The sequence below is a fragment of the Notolepis coatsorum genome, assembly GCF_963971535.1.
Source record: "Notolepis coatsorum genome assembly, chromosome: 6".
NCBI lineage: Eukaryota > Metazoa > Chordata > Actinopteri > Aulopiformes > Paralepididae > Notolepis > Notolepis coatsorum.
Genome location: NC_140170.1, coordinates 33430456 through 33452934, shown reverse-complemented (window position 1 = coordinate 33452934; position 22479 = coordinate 33430456). Strand labels below are relative to the sequence as shown.

General features: G+C 41.0%; 1 protein-coding gene across 3 annotated transcripts in view; it reads left to right on the top strand.

Moving 5' to 3' along the window:
- The first annotated feature begins 5892 nt into the window (after positions 1-5892).
- LOC311230190 (uncharacterized protein) overlaps positions 5893-22479 on the top strand; it is a 100815-nt gene continuing 84228 nt past the window's right edge. For 2 of the 3 annotated variants that reach the window (XM_084316396.1, XM_084316395.1), the window contains exons 1-2: positions 5903-5998; positions 8540-8685. In XM_084316396.1, the coding sequence (XP_084172522.1) occupies positions 5910-5998; positions 8540-8685 (235 nt within the window). In that variant the 5' untranslated portion in view covers positions 5903-5909. Of the gene's footprint in view, positions 6010-8539; positions 8686-22479 lie in introns of all 3 variants that reach the window. The other variant, XR_014619779.1, reaches the window with a different exon arrangement.

The window sequence follows — 22479 nt, the reverse complement described above, 5'->3', positions numbered from 1 at the left end:
GAATGAAGTTCTATGGAAAGTAGGTCTGCATTCCCTTAACAATTGTGTGTATTGAGCCGTACTGTATTGTACCCATTCTGCATCTGGTAATAACATTTTCAATCAATCATTCCAATAATACACAGTTGGATGTGTTAGTTGGTTGGATGCACTTCAAGCTGCTTCCACATGAGGCAACTTCTCTCAATCATTCCAATAATACACAGTTGGATGTGTTAGTTGGTTGGATGCACTTCCGATCTGCTTCCACATGGAGGCAAATTGTCTTTTTTGTAGTTGTGGGAACTACTTTTTCTGGCGGATGGTTTTTTCAATAAATCTTCGATTAATGTGTGTTTATTGTATAGAAATAAGGTTGGATGAATGTGGCAGTTGTATAAAAGCTTTACACCACTTGCAGTCATGATTTGTGAACAATAAACCATGCCTAGGGGGGTCTAACGACCCTCGGCTGCGCCTCGGGCCTAACGACCACCCCTAGGCATGGTTTATTGTTCACAAACCACTCCTGCGCGTGATGTAATGCTTAAGTACTACCTATTGACAGGCGTTGACACAGACAACTGAATGAATAGCATACTACTTATTTGGTTGTATAGGAGTCGAGTGGCGCTAATGAGTGTCTTTTGTCAAACAACAGTAGCCTATGAAGAATAGGCTATGACTAACGTAACGAGATGCAAATATGCAATTGATCACTTGTCGCATTTATCTTGTTGAAATCCTCCAACAGGCTCTTTTTTGTAAGTTGACTGGTTTGCACACCAATAATACAGTGCAATAATAGAATAGTAGAATAGATAGTAAAATTATGCAATTGAATAGAGTAAAATAGTGCTACAGTACAATCAACAGCGGGGTGTATTAGAAGGCTATGGTGAAGAGGTACGTTTTTAGCTTATTTCTGAAAATATTAAGAGATCTAGCTTCCCTAATGTCCATAGGTAGTGTGTTCCATAACTTTAGTGCATAGTTAGCAAAGGCTGCATCCCTGATTTTCTTTAGACTGTGGCTTGGAACCTTCAATAGTAGATGATCGCAATGTTTATACTTTGTATATAAGGAGGAGGACCTTGAAATCAATTCTAAATGTTACCGATGATTACTGATGTAAACAGGGGGACCCTGATGTAAACAAGACGAAAGTCTTTCTCTGGTCTGCATCCCCTTAACAATTGTATGTATAATTGTATGTAATTGTATGTATAACATCGGCCAAATATGATTTCAGATCGAAAAAAAAAAAAAAACAGAAATCTCGTGAGTGGCTTTCAACGTAATATTAATAATTCCGAGAAAACTCGTGAGTGGCATAGAAAGTGTTAAGGTGTTTTTTAAATGTCTGTTTGTCTTCAACCCTAGTTAGTGCAGGTGGTAAGGAATTCCATGCAGTCATGGCTCAGTTCAGTTATTTTCATTGCATTTGTTCTTGGCATCTTTACAGTACATCTTTCCATTGACACATGCCTGGTAGAGTAACTGTGTCTGTTGATTGTGAATTGTATCATCATATAGACAAGCAGGTTTTTTGTTCTTATATATATTTCTAAAAAACATTATGATATTTACTAGGGATGTCCGATATTATCGGCCGATATCGGCAGTAAAATGTGATATCGGAAAATATCGGTATCGGTTTAAAAACAAAAAAAAACAATAACAATATTTGTTATATATATATCCAGTGAAATTATTAGTTACCTGAAATTATTCAGTTTTTTGGACGGGGAAACCCTGCATATATCGGTATCGGTTGATATCGGTATCGGAAATTAAGAGTTGGACAATATCGGAATATCGGTATCGGTAAAAAAGCCAATATCGAGCATCCCTAATATTTACATTTAGTCTTTGTTCTACCATTAACCATGCCAGTTTTTCATGCATGCTTACTATGTTTGACCTTTTCCTACAATTCAGAGCAAGGCACGCTGCTTTGTTCTGTCATTTGACTTCATTTGATTTGAGCAGTACTGTCTATCTGTATGGCATGTATGTCATAAATGTCTATATGAATTGAAAATGGGGGACCCTGATGTAAACAAGACAAACGTCTTTCTCTGGTCTGCATCCCCTTAACAATTGTATGTATTGAGCCGTACTGTACCGTTTGTTGCTGCGCCGCTACGGAGCTACTTAATTGCAGTTGCAGCACGTTCTTCTTGGCTGTCGGCTGACACCACCACTCCTTTCTGACTGAATTCGCTTGCATTCAGTGAACTCTAACAGGTGATACTGTTTCAGGTGATGGAACATGTTTGTCGTGTTACCCGTTTTGGTTAGCACCGGTCTAAGACACATTTTGCAACGAACGCTGCTCTGATTCTTGTCCGACTTTAGAAACCCAAAATGTGTCCATACTGCCGATGTTGAAACACCTTTCTTATTTACAATTTCTTCTACATTTGAGCTTGCGGTGGCCGTAGGGTTGTCGTCTCCTTCGCTGTCGCTCGAATTTCCGTTCATTTTCCTAATTAAGCTAATCTCCTCAGAATGATAACAAAACAAAACGGTAGCACATGGACTGCTGTGGTGCGTGAGCTGTGGTGCGTGATCACGTAACGTAGCTCTATTCCTGATTGGTTATTAGTGCGTGTGCATGATATCCAAGCATGGAAAATAGATATATAGAAGATTTGCGACCACGTTTCATGTTTATTTCAAGGAAATAATTTATCGCGACCATGGAAAGTTGCGTGTATTTAACAGCTGAAAACAATAATAATTGATCAATATTCTGATATTGGCCTGGGGCCGCATGGAGCGTCGGTGAGGGCCGCATGCCCCTCCCTGCACTAGACATCTTCAAAAGACAGCTTAAAACCGATCTCTTTGCTCAGGCATTTAAATGAAACATCAGGCATATCCTGACACAAATGGTACTTTACCTGCACTATTCTTACCCTACCTACACTTCCTATCAAATTCATGCGTCGGTTATGTGCACTGTAATTTTAAGAGCACTGCTCTGTTGTAATTCAAAATTGAACTATTTTATCACACTTTTTACTTTTTACTGATGCACTGATCTGTTGTATGTTAAATACCCTGTTGTACGTCCGTTCTATTTTATAATTTTTTGCCTATTTTTAAACATAATCCAACGCACTTTGTTTTTACTCTGTCTATTCTATTTTTATTATTTGCATTACTGAATGAAACTGTAAACAGAAAGGCCTATTGGGATGCTAGATCCTAATGTGAAACACTGTGATTTACCTTACCTTGCTACCTCTATATATATTTTTTATGCTCGCTTATGCCTGTATTCTTTACTGTTGTGAAGCACTTTGAACTGCAACTTCTGTATGAAAAGTGCTATACAAATAAAGTTTATTATTATTAGTGTGGGTGACCTGGCGAAGCCAGGTTGCAACCCACACTATACATATCTATACTCTTTTTATTATTCTTTCTTTATTCCACCGATTTTGACAACACACTCGTGCCAGAGCGTTCGCGCCCCATACACGTGAAAGGTATCAAAACGACCGGCTTGCTCCAACTCGATATGCTATTCGAACTCGTAAAGTTTCACCGCACCGTCTGGCTACGAATCGACTTTAAACGGTAAAATTTCGGAAATACAGTGCAATTTAGAGTTTCAAACACTTTGCAACACGTAAGCGTTCGCGCACCATACACGTGAAAGGTATCAAAACGAGCGGCTTGCCTATGGCAACTGCGGTCTTCGAACTCGTAAAAGTTTCACCGCACCGTCTGGCTACGAATCGACTTTAAACGGTAAAATTTCGGTCCCATTGGGAATGCATTGAATTTTAGAGTGTAGCAGCTGAAATAATCTTTTTCCCCCTACCTTGGGTGAATTGCGAGTGTGATCTCAATTTTGGACGTAGAAATAAAACAAACACATCAAAACGATGACACGGCTGTCAACCCGCTCACAAAAGAAAAATAAATGGAATTGGACATTTCTATCTCAACTGACGACCATTTGTTTGAAGGTTCTCCTCCCCATTGACCGCCATGCAATCGCCCTCTAGAAATCCATATTTTTTTAGCCTTCTGTTCCGATCGCCGAAGGAGTGCCACAATATCGCACGAATGCCACAATCTCGCGCACAACCCTTCGCCTACTCGTTGTAGTGCTCTTGTGCGAGTCACAACGCTTCATCTCTTATAGTTTTCTTTTAATCAACGTGACAATGCAGTCATGTAAAGAAATTTCAGAATATGCAAGTCATTGTGCTCATGGCTGATTGGTTCAGGCTTAACAGCTGTGAGGCTCAGGGCTCATGGCTGAGCTGACCTGCCAATGACATCATCCACTTAACCCATCATTGGCCATCACTGTGTTGCACTACTGAATTGCTGGACAGCGCCCTCTGTCTTGTGGGTTGTGTCATTGTACTCAGTAGGGATATCCTCTTTCATTTTTCATTGGTCCATGTTGACCCCCTTTCATTGGTCGATGTTGACCACTCCCCCGATCCTTAGACCACGCCCCCTTAGGCCACACCCCCTCAGTGTATCTCTTGAACCGTTTGTCGTAGAGACTTGCGGATTGTGCCATTGGTCGATGTTGACCACCTTTCATTGGTCGATGTTGACCACTCCCCCTGTTGACCACCTTTCATTGGTCGATGTTGACCACTCCCCCGATCCTTAGACCACGCCCCCTTAGGCCACACCCCCTCAGTGTAACTCTTGAACCGTTTGTCGTAGAGACTTGGATTGTGCCATTGGTCGATGTTGACCACCTTTCATTGGTCGATGTTGACCACTCCCCCGATCCTTAGACCACGCCCCCTTAGGCCACACCCCCTCAGTGTATCTCTTGAACCGTTTGTCGTAGAGACTTGCGGATTGTGCCATTGTACTCGGTGTAATAGTGTAATAGTGTGTAATAGTGTAATCGTGTGTAATAGTGTGTAATAGTGTAATAGTGTAATAGTGTGTAATAGTGTGTAATAGTGTAATAGTGTGTAATAGTGTAATAGTGTGTAATAGTGTAATAGTGTAATAGTGTGTAATAGTGTAATAGTGTAATAGTGTAATATTGTGTAATAGTGTAATAGTGTAATAGTGTAATAGTGTAATAGTGTGTAATAGTGTGTAATAGTGTAATAGTGTGTAATAGTGTAATAGTGTGTAATAGTGTAATAGTGTAATAGTGTGTAATAGTGTAATAGTGTGTAATAGTGTAATAGTGTGTAATAGTGTAATAGTGTGTAATAGTGTGTAATAGTGTAATATTGTGTAATAGTGTAATATTGTGTAATAGTGTAATAGTGTAATAGTGTGTAATAGTGTAATAGTGTGTAATAGTGTGTAATAGTGTGTAATAGTGTAATAGTGTGTAATAGTGTAATAGTGTGTAATAGTGTGTAATAGTGTAATAGTGTGTAATAGTGTAATAGTGTGTAATAGTGTAATAGTGTAATAGTGTGTAATAGTGTGTAATAGTGTAATAGTGTAATAGTGTGTAATAGTGTAATAGTGTGTAATAGTGTAATAGTGTGTAATAGTGTAATAGTGTAATAGTGTGTAATAGTGTAATAGTGTAATATTGTGTAATAGTGTAATAGTGTAATAGTGTTGCGGGTTGTGTCATTGCACTCAGTAGGGATATCCTCTTTCATTGGTCTATGTTGACCACTCCCCTGATCCTTAGGCCGCGCCCCCTTTTTGTATCCTTTGAACCGTTTGTCATAGAGACTCGCGAGAGACCCTCTCCCCCGTTGGCCGGCGGTGCACAGGTGTCACCCACACTTTCACAATTTCCCCCCGCGCGGAATTGTCTAGTTATTATTATTATTATTATTATTATTATTATTATTATTATATATAAAATCATAAGAAAAGCATTTTCCATTCATTGACGACATCATCCGTGTGGCTCCGATAGGTACTTCATCCACGGCGTGTGTCGGGAGGGGAACAGGTGCATGTTCTCTCATGACCTGGCCAACAGCAAGCCGTCCACCATCTGCAAGTTCTACCAGAGAGGAGTGTGCGCCTACGGAGACCGCTGCCGGTAGGTGGACAGTAGACAGTCTTGTGGTTGGATTTCCTTTGATCCTCATTAGGCTTGGGCGGTATGACTTTTTTCATACCGTTATACCTTGATTATGATTATTAATTGTCATCAGTGGGGGGGGGGGGGGGGGTGGCAACCCGTGTTACCAAGTAAACAAATCACGGAGATGGCCAGTTTGCCCGCAGCATCTAGTGCTAACGTTAAGCTCTCAGAATGGTAGCAGTCCTCCCGCAGCATCTAGTGCTAACGTTAAGCTCTCAGAATGGTAGCAGTCCTCCCGCAGCATCTAGTGCTAACGTTAAGCTCTCAGAATAGTAGCAGTCCTCCCGCAGCATCTAGTGCTAACGTTAAGCTCTCAGAATGGTAGCAGTCCTCCCGCAGCATCTAGTGCTAACGTTAAGCTCTCAGAATGGTAGCAGCTCGCCTGCAGCTCTAGTGCTAACGTTAAGCTCTCAGAATGGTAGCAGTTCGCCCGCAGCTTTAGTGCTAACGTTAAGCTCTCAGAATGGTAGCAGTTCGCCCGCAGCTCTAGTGCTAATGTTAAGCTCTCAGAATGGTAGCAGTCCTCCCGCAGCATCTAGTGCTAACGTTAAGCTCTCAGAATGGTAGCAGCTCGCCCGCAGCATCTAGTGCTAACGTTAAGCTCTCAGAATGGTAGCAGCTCGCCCGCAGCTCTAGTGCTAACGTTAAGCTCTCAGAACGGTAGCAGCTCGCCCGCAGCTCTAGTGCTAACGTTAAGCTCTCAGAATGGTAGCAGTCCTCCCGCAGCATCTAGTGCTAACGTTAAGCTCTCAGAATGGTAGCAGCTCGCCCGCAGCTCTAGTGCTAACGTTAAGCTCTCAGAATGGTAGCAGTCCTCCCGCAGCATCTAGTGCTAACGTTAAGCTCTCAGAATGGTAGCAGCTCGCCCGCAGCTTTAGTGCTAACGTTAAGCTCTCAGAATGGTAGCAGCTCGCCCGCAGCATCTAGTGCTAACGTTAAGCTCTCAGAATGGTAGCAGCTCGCCCGCAGCATCTAGTGCTAACGTTAAGCTCTCAGAACGGTAGCAGCTCGCCCGCAGCTCTAGTGCTAACGTTAAGCTCTCAGAATGGTAGCAGTCCTCCCGCAGCATCTAGTGCTAACGTTAAGCTCTCAGAATGGTAGCAGCTCGCCCGCAGCTCTAGTGCTAACGTTAAGCTCTCAGAATGGTAGCAGCTCGCCCGCAGCTCTAGTGCTAACGTTAAGCTCTCAGAATGGTAGCAGTTAGCCCGCAGCATCTAGTGCTAACGTTAAGCTCTCAGAATGGTAGCAGCTCGCCCGCAGCTCTAGTGCTAACGTTAAGCTCTCAGAATGGTAGCAGCTCGCCCGCAGCTCTAGTGCTAACGTTAAGCTCTCAGAATGGTAGCAGTCCTCCCGCAGCATCTAGTGCTAACGTTAAGCTCTCAGAATGGTAGCAGCTCGCCCGCAGCATCCTACACACAACAACAACACACACTCTCGTTACCACAACGCTTTACGGTATTTTCCCAGCACTGTCGCAACATTACCGTAAAGCGTGAACACCGTTGTGATCATACACAATACTACAGTTAGCTCTCAGAATAGCCAGTTAGCCTGCAGCACCAGCAACGGTAAGCGTGTCTCATTTAATTTCACTCACTGAAGCGGGGTTCCCCTCCTCCTCCTCCTCCTCCTCCTCCTCCTCCTCCTCCTCCTCCTCCTCCTCCTCCTCCTCCTCCTCCTCCTCCTCCTCCTCCTCCTGTGTGTAGAAGACAACCAGCTCTGCATGGCTCGCCCCACTAGTGAGGACTAGTCTCGCCCTCTGCTGGCGCGTGTGTGCACTACAACAAAACGCCGTTTAGACGGTATTGATTTTCAATACCGTCGGTATTTCGAAATACCCCGGTATACCGTCATACCGCCCAAGCCTAATCCTCATGTAGTATTACTTTACATTTACATTTAGTCATTTAGCTGACGCTTTTATCCAAAGCGAGTTACAAGTTCTGTACGACAAGTCATCAGGAAGGGTACAACTCTATCAGCTGAGTAACAATGTTCATCAAAGTGTTGAGTGCTACAGTGTAGGTTAGTTTATTAGGACAAGTGCATGACAGTAAGGATTAGATATTTTTTTGTATTTTATTTTTATTTTTTTCAGATAATGGTTGAAGAAGTGCGTCTTTAGTCGACGGCGAAAGATTGGACGGGTTTCGGCTGTCCTAACTGGGGTGGGTAGTTCATTCCACCATTGTGGGGCAAGGACTGAGAATGGGCGACTTCTCTTTGATGACCCTCCCGGAGCTCGGATAGGAGTAGGTCTGAGGCGGCCAGAAGATGCAGAGCGTAGGGGTCTTGAGGGTGTGTAGTTAGAGACCATTGACCGGAGGTAGGCGGGAGCGGTTCTCTTTGCCGCACGGTATGCCAGGTCGAGGGCCTTGAAGCGGATTCATGCAGCAATGGGGAGCCAGTGCAGGTCCCTAAGAAGATTTCTCACTCACCATTGTATTAATCCGTTTGACTTAATAACCCCTACCTGTTATTGAATCAATCCCACAGGAGCCAGGGGAAGCCAGCTCTTAACCCCTGGAAACCTCCACATCAGTCATCACTCCACCAGCTCACCTGCTCCATCACACACAGCCCCACAACGCTCACCAGTGGAGAGAGACGGACACAGGGAGGATTAAGCAAGTCACCTGCAGGTGAATTTTACCTACTGGGTTTACATTTAATTCCCGTCTTATTTTCCTGCCTGTCGTCGTGTTTTTTTTATTTATTTTTTAACGCTGTTTATTGGTATTTAAATGTATCAGTTTTACAGCATCAGTTCAACAATTCAACATCAATACAAAGAGAAATGCTGCCAACTGCCCCCCTCCCCCCCTTCACCCCGAGTTAAAGAAAAATAGATACAAATTACCCCCCCCCCCCCGAAAGAAATTTAAATTAATATAAACAGAAATAAAACCTCAAGGCCAGACCCCCCCCCTCCCACAGACTAGGACCTCAACAAATTCAATTTCTTTTGTATACACAACTTGAGAATTTAGTAAACCCAGTTACACCTGTCTGAACAGGTGCCCATACTTCTATACCAAACAAATAAATATCTAACGGTACATCTTTTCTCTTCAAAGAGCAAATAATAACATTTACAGTATCATTCATTGCAATATATACCCATCAGAAAGACAAAAGCGAGCATCATTAATAGCCTACATCGTCAACCTACTATGTAATCTTTTCTAAGTATTGCCTAAACCCAGCCCAGCATTTATCAAAGAGATGTGGTTTTTTCTTAAGATTGAACATTATTTTCTCTGATGCCATGTACGAAGAGATTTCACTAAGCCACATGGGGGGGGGGGGGGATTCAGCACTTTTCCACAGCATGGCAATACACTTGTACCCAGCAATCATGGCCAATTTAATGATCCGCACCTTGCTTCTCTTATCAGGAGAGATGTCAGACATGTCTCCTAATAATGCTAATTTAGGTGTACATGGGATCTCAAACCCTGTGATCTCTTTGAGAATCTCCCAAATTGAGCCCCAGTAAGGTCTTAGTTTGTTACATTCCCAGAACATGTGGAGCAGGCTACCTGTTTCAGTTGAGCACCTAGGGCAAAGGTCAGAGATAGCGTCATTCATCCTGTGAAGTCTTTCCGGCGTAAAATAGGTTCTATGGAGAATGTTAAATTGCATACGTTTATGTCGAGTGTTATATGAAAAAGATAGTGCGGACTCACATAGTGATACCCATTCATCTTCTTCAAAGGTACAGTCCAGGTCCCGCTCCCATTTGTTCTTGGCGTTTAGGGGTATTATTTCTGTAAAGGTCAGAAATCTATTATATGTTAATGATAGGATGCCTCTAGTGTGAATAACTCCTTTTAGAATATCATCTATGAGGAGGGGTTTTGGAAGAGTGGAGTTTCCTCCCTGACCTGTACCTATGAAGTGTCTGACCTGTAGGTATTTGAAGAAATTAGAAGGTGGAAGGTGCAGCGTAACTGTTCAAAGGACATAAGTATGTTATTATCATATATATATGTATATGTTGTGTCTGTCCACTGTCTGTTACTTTGTTACCCCCCCCCTATGTAAAGCGACCTTGGGTCCCTTGAAAGGCGCTATATAAAATGAAGTTATTATTTATCATATAGGTCCCCAACAGTTTTAATTCCCTGAGTGTACCACTTCTTGGTGATGCCATCTCTAAGTGATTCTGGTAAAGCTGGACTGTTGTGGAAGGGAGTATTCCTGTGAAATGCAATAAAGCTACCAAGATGTGTCTGAATCTCAAACCATGTTCGTGCCGTGTGTTTAATAAATGGGTTATCTGAACTATTCTTGGTGGTACGACCGGATAAAAGGAATTCCGGCCAGCGGTACGTCCATCGTATGGCATTGTTCTATTTGTCTCCAGGCAGGGGAATTAGTCGACTCATTCTGCCAAATCCACAGAGCCCTTGTCTGTGCAGCCCAGTAGTAACGTTGGAAGTCCGGGAGTTTCAGTCCACCACACTGGGGGGAATTATATCGTGTTTTAATTTTAATTCTAGGGACCTTCCTCCTCCATATGAATGCAGATATTATCCTTTGTAATTTCTTGAAGAAGTTCTTATGGATAGATATAGGGAGGGTTTGAAAAAGGTAGAGACATTTAGGAAGGACGTTCATCTTAATGCAGTTCACACGTCCGATTAGCGAGAGAGGTAGCTGCATCCATCTATCTAGGTCCTTCTCCACTTTTTTAAGTAGTCCTTCCTATTTTTTGATCAGCAGAATAGTTAATTGCTGCTAGAGTGGTTTGTTTACCCTTGTTTTATACTTGTTATTTTGTAAAATACAATACCTTTATTTATTTTGTATTTAAATATATTAGGGCTGTCAAAATTAATGCTTTAACTTTGGAGATTAATTTAAACGATTTAAAGCATTAAAATAAATTAATCTAGATGGAGTGAAAAATCTTCAATGTTCTGAACTTTCAGCAGTATATTTGCTTGTTCTTTTTTTTGCGAGAGAAACTATTCAAAGAAAGCTATTAAAATAGTCTTTGATACTTTCTTTGTGTTGATTTTACATTAATTCCATGATTTTACTCAAGTAAATATCTCTTACAAGCTTCCGTCTTAAGTAGAAAAATGCTATTTTTAATCTAGATTAATTACAGAAAATTGTGATATTAATTCGTTAATTATTTGTAATCTATTGACGGCACTAAAATATATAGATGTGTACCTTTTTTAGTTAATTTGTTAAATAAAAATATTTTTTTAATAAACATAACATTGGGGCAGCTGGGTGGCGCAGTGGGCAAGGCGCTCGCCACCAACGCAGGAGATACTGGTATCGAGCCCAGCTCTCTGCGTTGCTTCCGGCTTGGCCGCCCGTCGTACTAACACAATAGACCTATCGCTAAGCCACGCCCCCTTTGAAAACTCGGACACAGAGCCGACCGTGAATGACTCTCGTTGACGATGGCTGCAGGCAGCCCCTTTCCTGACTGTGATGCAAGCCTTGCTTCACAGTCACGAAAGGGGCTTATGCCGCTGGAGATTTACCACAGCAGGTAATAGACCTGTTTTTTAAAGATAACACAAATATTTCATCTAGAAGCAGACGGAGAGGGTTACAATATGCAGTGGAAAAGTACGTTCATGAGATACACATTTACCTTAGACCTCCATGGTGATGCAAGCATTAGCTATAGATAACGTCTCAAGCATTACTTACAGTTGACTTGATTGAAGATTACAAGAACTATGACGATAATCCATGATTATTACTATTGCTGATACATTTAGTTTAAGGCTAGTGGTCCAACGCAGTATACGAGCTAGACCCGACAGTTGTGTCACTAGTCACTAGAATGAGGAAAAAAGTGAGAGCTGTCACTTGCCAACATTCCTCCTCCATAAAGGGGTGAGACTTCAGAGAATGGTATGCTGCACATTCTAGTGTACATCAGGTAAAATGATTGATTACACTAACTATAAATGTATAGTGATAGAGACCAAAGTAAAAATACCTAATAATAAAATAGACCTAATATAGGGGGCGACAGTGGCTTGGGAGTAGAGCAGTCGTCTGGTAATCCGGAGGTTCCCGGTTTGATTCTCGCTCCTCCCGGGCAGCGTGTCGAAGTGTCCTTGAGCAAGACACTGATGAGCAGGTTGGCACCTTGCATGGTTGCCTCCACCGTCGGTGTGTGAATGTGTGAGTGAATGGGTAAGATGTGAGAAACAAATTGTAAAGCGCTTTGGATAAAAGCGCTATATAAATACAGCCATTTACCATTTACCAAAATACCTGTAAATCACAGTAAATGGGCATAGCTTTTCTTATAACACTAAGTATAAGTTATATTTAATATAAATATAAATAAATGCATAGACAACACATTCTCAAGATAGATCACTCTGATTAGAAAAGAAAACCCACAACTAAAGTGTACATAAATAGCCACTATTTTTAATATATACAATAAATATACATGGATTTACAGTTACACAAATGGATGTACGATATAAACTGGAATAGCGAACAATATCATGTGTTGTTGTGATACATCTATGGTAATTTAACATTATATTCTTCTAGTACCTCCATTATGGATTAATAGCCTGGTCTGTTGACATTTGCAATATCAGCAACTGTTGATGAAGATTAAGTACTTTAACATTGTAAACCAGCAATCTGAGGGACACAGAGCAGCATAACTGGACCACTTTAACAACCTTCAGGTCAATCGAGGGTTGAATGCACTGAAATACAAGAAACTATAGAATATGTACTGTACTTTTACTTTTGAAACTTAATACAGTACTGTAGTTGTAATGGTACATAATTCACCCACAGACCTATTGTTAGGAACATTCTAGAAAATTAGTGCCGCCCGAACATTCTGGAACGTGTGTGATGATGTCATGGCAGTACATTCTAGAACCTTAGTCCTGCCCGATCATTCTGGAACGTTGGTGATGTCATAGTAGCACCTTCTAGAACCTCTAACATTCCTATTCTGTTTAGCTTTCTAGTAATGTCCACCTTCCATTGGGGAAGCCTGGTGCCCACAGGCCGGCACTCCTCATCTGGAGTAAGAGGGGAGGAGAGAGGGATGAGGGGGAGGTGAATGAGGAGAGGGGTGAATGAGGAGAGAGGGATGAGGGGGAGAGGGATATTATTCAGTTAATGACATGATTGTAAAGCTGCACACATTCCATGATGCTCACTTTAGTCCAAAAACATAAATCAGACCTCTTTCATTGTCACTCATGTCCTGTCTTGGGTTGACCTGTGTCGTCTCTGTGAGGGCAGTAACATCTCCAGCACACCTCATTCTGTGAAAAAAACACAAAAAGCTGAGTATTAGCTAAGCATAGACAGATAATAATAATAGTTCATTTATGGAGCATCTTTCATACATAAAATGCAGCTCAAAGTGGATTTTATTGACAACAAACATAACTTTGACAGATCAACATTTGTGTTTGCCTTGTCGGGGATAAAATGAAAAGTCCAGGACTTATTTACTGTTTACATCGTTGTCCCTGTTGTTACTGGTTTCAAGTGGCACTATGGCATCTGAAGTGCATCGAGCATTCTTAGTGCATGTAGTAGTATTCTGTTGTCTGTTAGCCAGTTCTTTATACTATCAATGGTGGTCACTACATTACATCTATAACCGTCCTTGTTGGTCATCATTTCCACTGTTATGCACCTGGCTTGCGGTAACGTTGCTGACGTTATGATGCAGAAAGCTAACCTTATGATACAGAAGGCTCACGTTATGATGCAGAAAGCTAACCTTATGATACAGAAGGCTCACGTTATGATGCAGAAAGCTAACCTTATGATACAGAAGGCTCACGTTATGATGCAGAAAGCTAACCTTATGATACAGAAGGCTCACCTTATGATGCAGAAATATCTGCGGTATCGTTACATGTTGGCAGCTAACGTTAGCTAGCTGCTAACGTTAGCTAACTGGGCTGGATATACGAGAGCTAGTTCGCAGTCAAAGTCAAACGTTAGCAAACTAATAGTTTGGTCTATGTTTCTAATACATGCCGTCAAATATTATGTCTTTATGAATTGACCTTACCTTTGAGCAAACATAAGTGTCCTTGGTAATGGTCTTCACATTCAGTTGTGTATGTGTATCGCTTGCATTTCTCTAGTTTTCGTTTGGGCTTCGGGAAAGGTATGAAATATACTCCTCCATCCAGTCTTTCAGGGTACCTGGTGTCCGAATTACAGGTACCCCACGCACAGCGTTTCACCATCGGATATTAGGTAGATAATAACATATAAACTGAACTCTTACACAGTGGTTTTGATCACAGCCGTCTGGTTTGATGCAGCCCACAAATGGCTTTTCTGGTGTTGACCGAGTTTTCTGCAGCGAAGTTTTTGCTCTGATATGATTGGACAAATTCTATTTCGGGGCGTGGTTTAGCGACAGGTCTATTGGGAGTGTTAGAGGGTGGGAAAGCCGGTGGGTGGGTCCTGGTCGTTGTAAACAGCGACTCCTACAGTTCGGTCGGGGCGCCTGCTCAGCGAGGAAAGGATCTAAGAGGGGTAGTGTGATCCTTCCACACGTTACACCCTCTCAGTGAGAGTCCGCGCTGCCAGGTGAAAAGAAGCGGTTGATTGGCTACACATGTGTCGGAGGAAGCATGTGATAGCCTCCACTCTCCCAGACCGACTGTAGGGGGTAGAGTGCGCAGCGACCAGGAAGGGGATTGGGAATTGGGAATTGGCATAACGACTAACATTGGGATGGGAGAAAAATAAAATAAAAAATAAACATAACATTTATTGAAAGATATGTGTGTGACTGTGTATAATAATAATAATAATAATAATAATAATAATAATAATAAATAACTTTATTTGTATAGCACTTTTCATACAGAGGTTGCAGTTCAAAGTGCTTCACAACAGTAAAAAATACAGGCATAAGCGAGCAAGGTAAGGCAAATCAGTTCTTCAGTAATACAAATAATAAAATAGAGTAGATTAGATTAAAAAGTACAGTTTAAAATAGGCTAAAATAATCAAATAGAATGGACAGTGTGATAAGATTGTTCAATAAAAAATATATAACAGAGCAGTGTATCGCTCTTAGTACTTTGAGTTTCTTTACAAAGTTCTAACATACAACAGAGCAGTCCGTCGCTCTAACATACAACAGAGCAGTCCGTCGCTCTAACATACAACAGAGCAGTCCTTCGCTCTAACTTACTCTTACTCTTACCTACACGACAAATCTCTTAACTTTGAGTTTCTTTACAAAGTTTTGAATGACTGTTTTGAATTACAACAGACATATGAATTTGATTGGAAGTGTATGAAAGTAGGTATGGTAAGAATAGTGCAGGTAAGTAGGTAATAAAGTAATAATAATACATTTATTTATTAGATATTAAGTTTTTGAATTCTTTTTTACAACTGGGGTAGGTAGGTAACATTTTTAGACTAAAGTACCGAAAGAAGTACCGTTGGGTACCGTTATCGATTCACAGTAGGGGTGGATGGTATGGTCTAAAATAGGCCTGCCACGATAACACATTTTGCTGGGCGATTAATTGCCCCCGAAAATATCGCGATAAGCGATATTATTGCGACCGGTTAGAGAATTTTTTTTTGAGAACTTTATTTCCCAAAACTTTTATTTTGAAGCCCACCGCTCCGTCTTTTCCGGTGTTTTAGACTTTTATTTTGAAGCCCACCGACCGGACCGGAAGTATTGTTGTGATTATCCTAGCTTGCTGATGCTGCTGGTAGATCGACATGCTGCTGGTGGACTGGGGCCAGCTAACGTTAGCTTGCTGATGCTACTACTACTTCGACATGCTGCTAATGGGCTGGGGCCAGCTAACGTTAGCTTGCTGATGCTGCTGGTAGATAGACATGCTGCTAGTGGACTGGGGCCAGCTAATGTTAGCTTGCTGATGCTACTAGTAGATCGACATGAGCTAATGATAAAACAAATGTTGAGATTGTTGGTGAACAACTAACTTTAAGTTAGTTTTAACGTTAGCTACTAACGTTAAAACGCTAACGTTACACTACAAATAACGCTACTTGGTTAAAAGGAGCAACACTATTGAGAAATGTAGTTAAGCTATGTGGTGTTGCCCCACGGAGCTCCTGTGCTGTGCTCTCTGCTCTGTAGTAAAGCCAGCGGCCCGCCTCCCAACACGGACAGTGACTGACAAGGGGCACTGGTTCCGCCTCATTAAAACAAACGCGCAAATAGCAATTAATCGCGCCCGTCAAAATCATTGCATTAATTTTTATTATCGCGGCAATTAATCGATTTATTGCTTATCGCGGCAGGCCTAGTCTAAAATGTATATCACGGTATAATTTGAAGCATAGACTGTAACGGTATATATCACGGTATCAGTGTTTCTGTTAGAATTTTTTATTTTTTTTGCCTGATAGGCAGGATATATAAATAATGACATCCTCAAGGCATGTAGATTTATAATATTTTAACTTAAAACTAGGCTACTTTTGCGTATACAGTCATTATATTCCAAATAAAATAAGTCCCGAGTCGAGACTCTGTGCTGCTCCCAACGAATCCCAATAGTATGCAACTGCAGAGCCGCAGAGTAGGGGCGCTTTCAGGTCCGGTCACAGGCCCGGCTCAACAGCGCCCCCCACCCAACGGCTGAATTGCCAATGGCTGAATTGGAGTACTGCACTGTGCCCGTACAGATGGGTGGGTTATGGTGGATTCTGCGGCTCTGCAGCTGCATATGCTTCTCACAAAATCCAGCATCCAGCCCCGCTGCCCAGCCGTCGTTATCAGAACACTACACACATATCATAATGTTCACAGCAAACTGTAGTTGATCACCAGGTATGTTTTATTAACGTAGAATAATTCATATAAGAAAAACGATAGGGAAATCTCTTACCTTTCTCCACTGATTAAAAATGCCAGGAACTGAAATTGAAACTTGCTGTGCGCCGCGGTGATATGTGTTTATTATGAAATGACAATTGCGTGTTGACACGCCCACTGCGCGAAGCCTCCTAAATAACTTTTTCCAGTTTGCACATATCTATTATCTATGACTAATTCTATCTATTTTTAGGGGCAAATGCGAGTGAAATAGTCGCGCTGTGGTTACATGACGTCATTGCTATTTTAGAGCTGCTCTACCGGTTACAAGGTATAGTCAAAATCCATACCGTAGAGCAAATTCATACCGTTTATACCGTATACCGTTTATACCGTCCACCCCTAATTCACAGGTACCGGTATCGGTTCAAATGTGAACGGTACCCATCCCTAGGTACAATACAGCTCAATACACACAATTGTTAAGGGGATGCAGACCAGAGAAAGACTTTCGTCTTGTTTACATCAGGGTCCCCAATTTTCAATTCATCATAACATATATGACATACAGATAGACAGTACTGCTACATCTATACATTTATGACATACCAGATTTACAAATACAGTACTGTTTGTGAAAAGAGAGTATATACATTTGATGAAGAAACTGTACATTGGAGGAGGTTGGTGGAGGGGGGGGGGGGGGGGTTGGGTAGGTGGGGTGGGGGTGAGGAGGATCTGAACAGCCATGGATGGTCACCACAGATAATCCGGATGGGCCTGTTCAGTAGTGGTAGAAATCTGTTATCCAACTGATATTGGATTATCTGTGGTGACCATCCATGGCTGTTTTATATTATTATTAGTGTTATTATTAGGGGTGCACGATATTGATTTTTTTATATCGATATCGATAACTTTCTGCTCCTCAAGTTTCAAGTTTCAAGTTTCTTTAATAGTTGTCATACAGAAGTACAGAATACTTTCATACAAAATGCTTCTTACTGTTACGCTCCAGAGACTGTGCTAGACAAGATAGTATCAAATAACATAGTATAGCATGTAATTTAGAAGTAGAAAATGAGGTCACAGTGTTCAGTATAGACATATGTACAATGTTCGATGCAGAATAGACGTAACTGAGTTACCATATAATATACAATACTATGCAGTGTACTAATGTACAGTACTATATAGTGCAAAGCAGAAATGAGATGAGGTACAATTTAGGTACAATTTACAGTAAGGTGTACGAGTTGTAGTGCAATCCTTCATCAATAAATATAAAGTGTGGGGAGTGGGTGCTACAGTGTGTTTGTTTAAAGTGGGTGTGTGCTATAAAGTGTGTGGAGTGGGTGCTACAGTGTTTCGATACCGATAACTGATAATATATATATATATATATATATTTATTGTATTATTATTATTATTATTATTATTATTTAAAAAATTTGTATTCCTGTAGTTTTGACCTAACCAGATTTATCATGACATGAGCGTTACTACTATGAACAAAACAAAGCCAAGACAGCAGTTTTGACTCTTCAAATAAAGTGACCATATTTATTTTTCGAAATAAATATAATTTGAATCACAGAATTCACAATCCGTCAATGTCATTAACAATGTGTTTCCCTGAACAATGAGTGAACTAAAAACCAACAGGTATTGTGCTTTTCAGCAGATAAAACATTTGACTATAGGAGAGGAGACTGTTGTGGTCTTGGTCCATGAAACAACTATTACTGGCATTTATAGGACGGCACGCCTCAAAAAGAATTAAATAAACCAAACAAAGTATTTGACATCCTGTCAATAACTTGTAAACATAACATTGCAAAATGTAAACCTTTGCCAATATCCATAGTGAGGTTCATCATTCAGTGATGTAAAAATAAAATAAAGGCCTCTAGAACTGTTGCAAATCTTTGCATAAGCCTGGGATTCAAATTCAATACTGGCAGGTAAAACCGGACATTCAGATATGTCTCTATGTAACCAAAGTATACAAACTGAAAAAGTGCATTCCTCACAGTATCAAAAACAAAAAAATAAGCTACTGAAACAAGTTCCACACAGTAACAAACAGTCATTTTTACAGAACAAAGGATTAATGGCTTTGTAGCATTTCCAAGCTGGACTTTACTTCAGACAAAATGAACTCTGTGAGACTGATGGCCATGGTGCGGTATGCCAACCATTTATTGACACTAGTTCACCATTACATTTACATTTAGTCATTTAGCTGACACTTTTATCCAAAGCGACTTACAAGTTCTGTACAACAGGCCATCAGGAAGGGCACAACTCTATCAGCTGAGCAACAATGTTCATCAAAGTGTTGAGTGCTACAGTGTATGTTACAAAGGGTCAGATTAAACCGAATATATATATTTATTGCTTGAGATCCCTTGTATAATATTTGTATATCGTTTGATATCCCTTGTATATTCTTTGTATATATACATGGAATATCCCTTTACCTGGGTACAAACCAGACCATAATATTCGTTCTCCTATTGGACAGCGACCCCTAGGCGCCAACGACCATACCCCCAATGGCAAGTTCAAAGGCAACGCCAAGGCATGTCTCAACATGTCCAGGTTTGCGCAGTAATACGAGACAGAACTGAGGTTGGCACTAGATAATTCACCTTACGTATAAATACGGCGCAGGTGGAAACAGCAGCAGTTCGTTCATTACTAGTAAAGCCTTCACCACTAGTCAACGACCAAGTGAAGTGAGCAACCTTGCGGCAAAATAGAGCACTTAAAACATGTGCGAATAGGATAGTAAAGTGTCATAGTTTTAGTGAAGTAACGTCAAGTACAACCTAGTTTAATGTGAAGGATAGTGCACAGGAGAATCTACACCGGCGACTGCAGAACCGTTTCTGGTTGGATTATATTGCTTTGGTACTGTGACTGCTGGAGCAGAGAACCGTCTACCCCACTATCGTTTGTGATTTACCCCCGTGAGGATCATCACTCGAGCCCGCCTCTAGGAGGAGGCTGGCTGGCTGTCGTCAAAGCTATTCGAGCATCTTGGATTACAACTGCTGCTTTGTCTGCCGATCAGGGAAGTACATGTACCGACTCCCGTAGCTGGAGCTTCTTTATTCCTCGTTGACCCAGACTTTGCACCCGAACATTCCTCTACCCTGCCGGCTTACACCCGGAGGGAACCCCCCAGTGTCTCCAGCTGGTACTAGTGTGCCTTATGTAATTGCTATGCCACAGGTGGCGTCAGTTTAGACCCATCTTACTATTCTCATTGACTTACGTTCTTGACCTACTTTACGTGTGTTCTTCGCCTTACAAGCGCAAGTATAATTCTCAATCTGTAACCTAACGTTGCTTGCTCTGATAATAATAAATCCCTCTAAATAGAACTGTATGTGTCATTGCCGTATTCTTGTGTGGGTGTTCACCATATATATATTCATGTACTGTATGGCCAGTAATTAAAGTACATAACTAAGTAGTGGTTTAATAATACCATACTCTCAATACAGTCAGGGAATTGTACCCCTCAGTTACAGTGTAGGTTAGTTTATTAGGACAAGTGCATGACAGTACGGTTAGTTAGGGTTCGATTTTTTTTTCTTTTTTTAATTCAGATAATGGTTGAAGAAGTGCGTCTTTAGTCGACGGCGAAAGATTGGACGTGTTTCGGCTGTCCTAACTGGGGTTTAATTAAACACTGTAAGAGCTGAAAGTGGAAACAGACATTAGGGCTGTCTTAAATACTTCGAAGCTTCGTTCGATGGCACAAGCTTCGAACATAAAAAAAAATTCGAAGTTAAAAAAAAAAAATCTTCGATTTGTGTGTGTATGGGGCCATTGGGTGGGGCCGAGGGACAAATACACTGGAGGAAAGTAACCCAGCTCAGCACTGCCAAAATTATATCATCACTATTGCCTGTTTGAAGGATATCATCCTCAAACACATATACACCTACATGCCTTGTAGAATTCCACACATAAGAAAGAAAGATACTGGGATGAATAAACAAAATAGGAAATAAAATGTAGAAATGCATGCAATACATAAATAAATATGAATCTCCATATATGAAATAGAACATTTAGATAAGGTGCTACTGAGATGTTTTGGTGAGTTCTTTGTTTTTTTGTGGAAGTAGCCCTTCTTAAAAATGCATGAACATTCAATGTTATTGGTCTGTAGTGGAGTCTACAAGGTCTACATTGCCGGACCATGTAGCATCCGGACCTTGTAGACTAACATAATTCTGTGCATAGTTTAGTCTACACAGGCCATATTTCAAATAATCAAAATCTTACTTCATTCATCTTAAACATTCTTGATTTGGGGGATTGGTAGTTCCCATGAAATCTGAAGTTGTTCAAACGACACCAGCGATCTACCTTGAATTAAATCACACAGCCGAGTGAAACCTTGTTGGCTGCGTCACAGTCACGAAAGGGGCTACTTAATTAATTAATCCAATCCACTTTATTTATAGAGCACATTTAAAAACAACAAAGTTTACCAAAGTGCTGTACAAGTCCCACAACATAAGATAAAAAAAAAAAAAATCTCTCTCTCTAAGCGTCGAATTAAAATCGAAGCTCGGCCCCGAAGCTTCGATTGCCAAAAAAAGCTTAGAAGGTCAGCCCTAACAGACATACAGTCATTAGTTTATCCAAACCACGTTTTCATAGAAAGGTGTAGCACCGGCTAGCATCTTAGCTAGTTCAGCTCAATACATAAAATATGGAGATTGCCAATATAACACAAATAACACAATCCATAAATAAACACGTACCTCTTCGCCTTCCAGCTAGGTGCTAAACAAGGTAAAAAGGGGGGTTTCCTTCACGAACAGTTATATTAATGAGAGATATCCGTTATTTACATTAGTACTCTCTCCCGTCAACCATTTCTCTGAACCTGTAACGTTCGTTAACCGGATATCGTTGTTACGCAAGGTTAGCCACAGCGCGAGCGGAACCATCAGTATTTTCAAAATAAAAGACAGCAAAAAACAATTCCACGTAAAATCAAGTCTAACGTTATAAACAGAGGAATTTGGTTCTCTACACTCCCATCAAATCATTGGTGTTTCAAATATTGTAGGAAACCATGCATAAGCAAACACAATGATTTCTCAATAAACCATAAGCAAAAACCAAAAATATGGTATTTAAGTTTTGTCAAACACTTCAAACAAAATCAAATCAAATACATCTTTAGGAGATGCAAGGGTCCCTTACTTAGTAAACATCTAGTCACTTATCTAGTAATAAGACCAGCTTCTGAACTGGTCTTTCAAGAACTGACTGCTTAGTGAGACGTTCACCCTTCTTTCCCAGTTTCCTGTCACCTAGACATATTGTCACTCTCCTAACCAGACCATCTCTATCCACTATAGTTTTAGAAACTCCACCTAATCTCCATTCATTTCTCGGCAGATCATCATCTTTCATCATCACTATGTCACCTATCTGGAGGTTTCTCTTTGGCGTGTGCCAGCGTTGCCTGATGGCGATGTTGTTTAGATACTCTTTACGCCAGCGGCCCCAAAACTGTTCAGCTAAGTACTGTACATGCCGCCACCTTTTTCTAGCATACATGTCTTCTCTAATGAACTTGCCGGGGGGA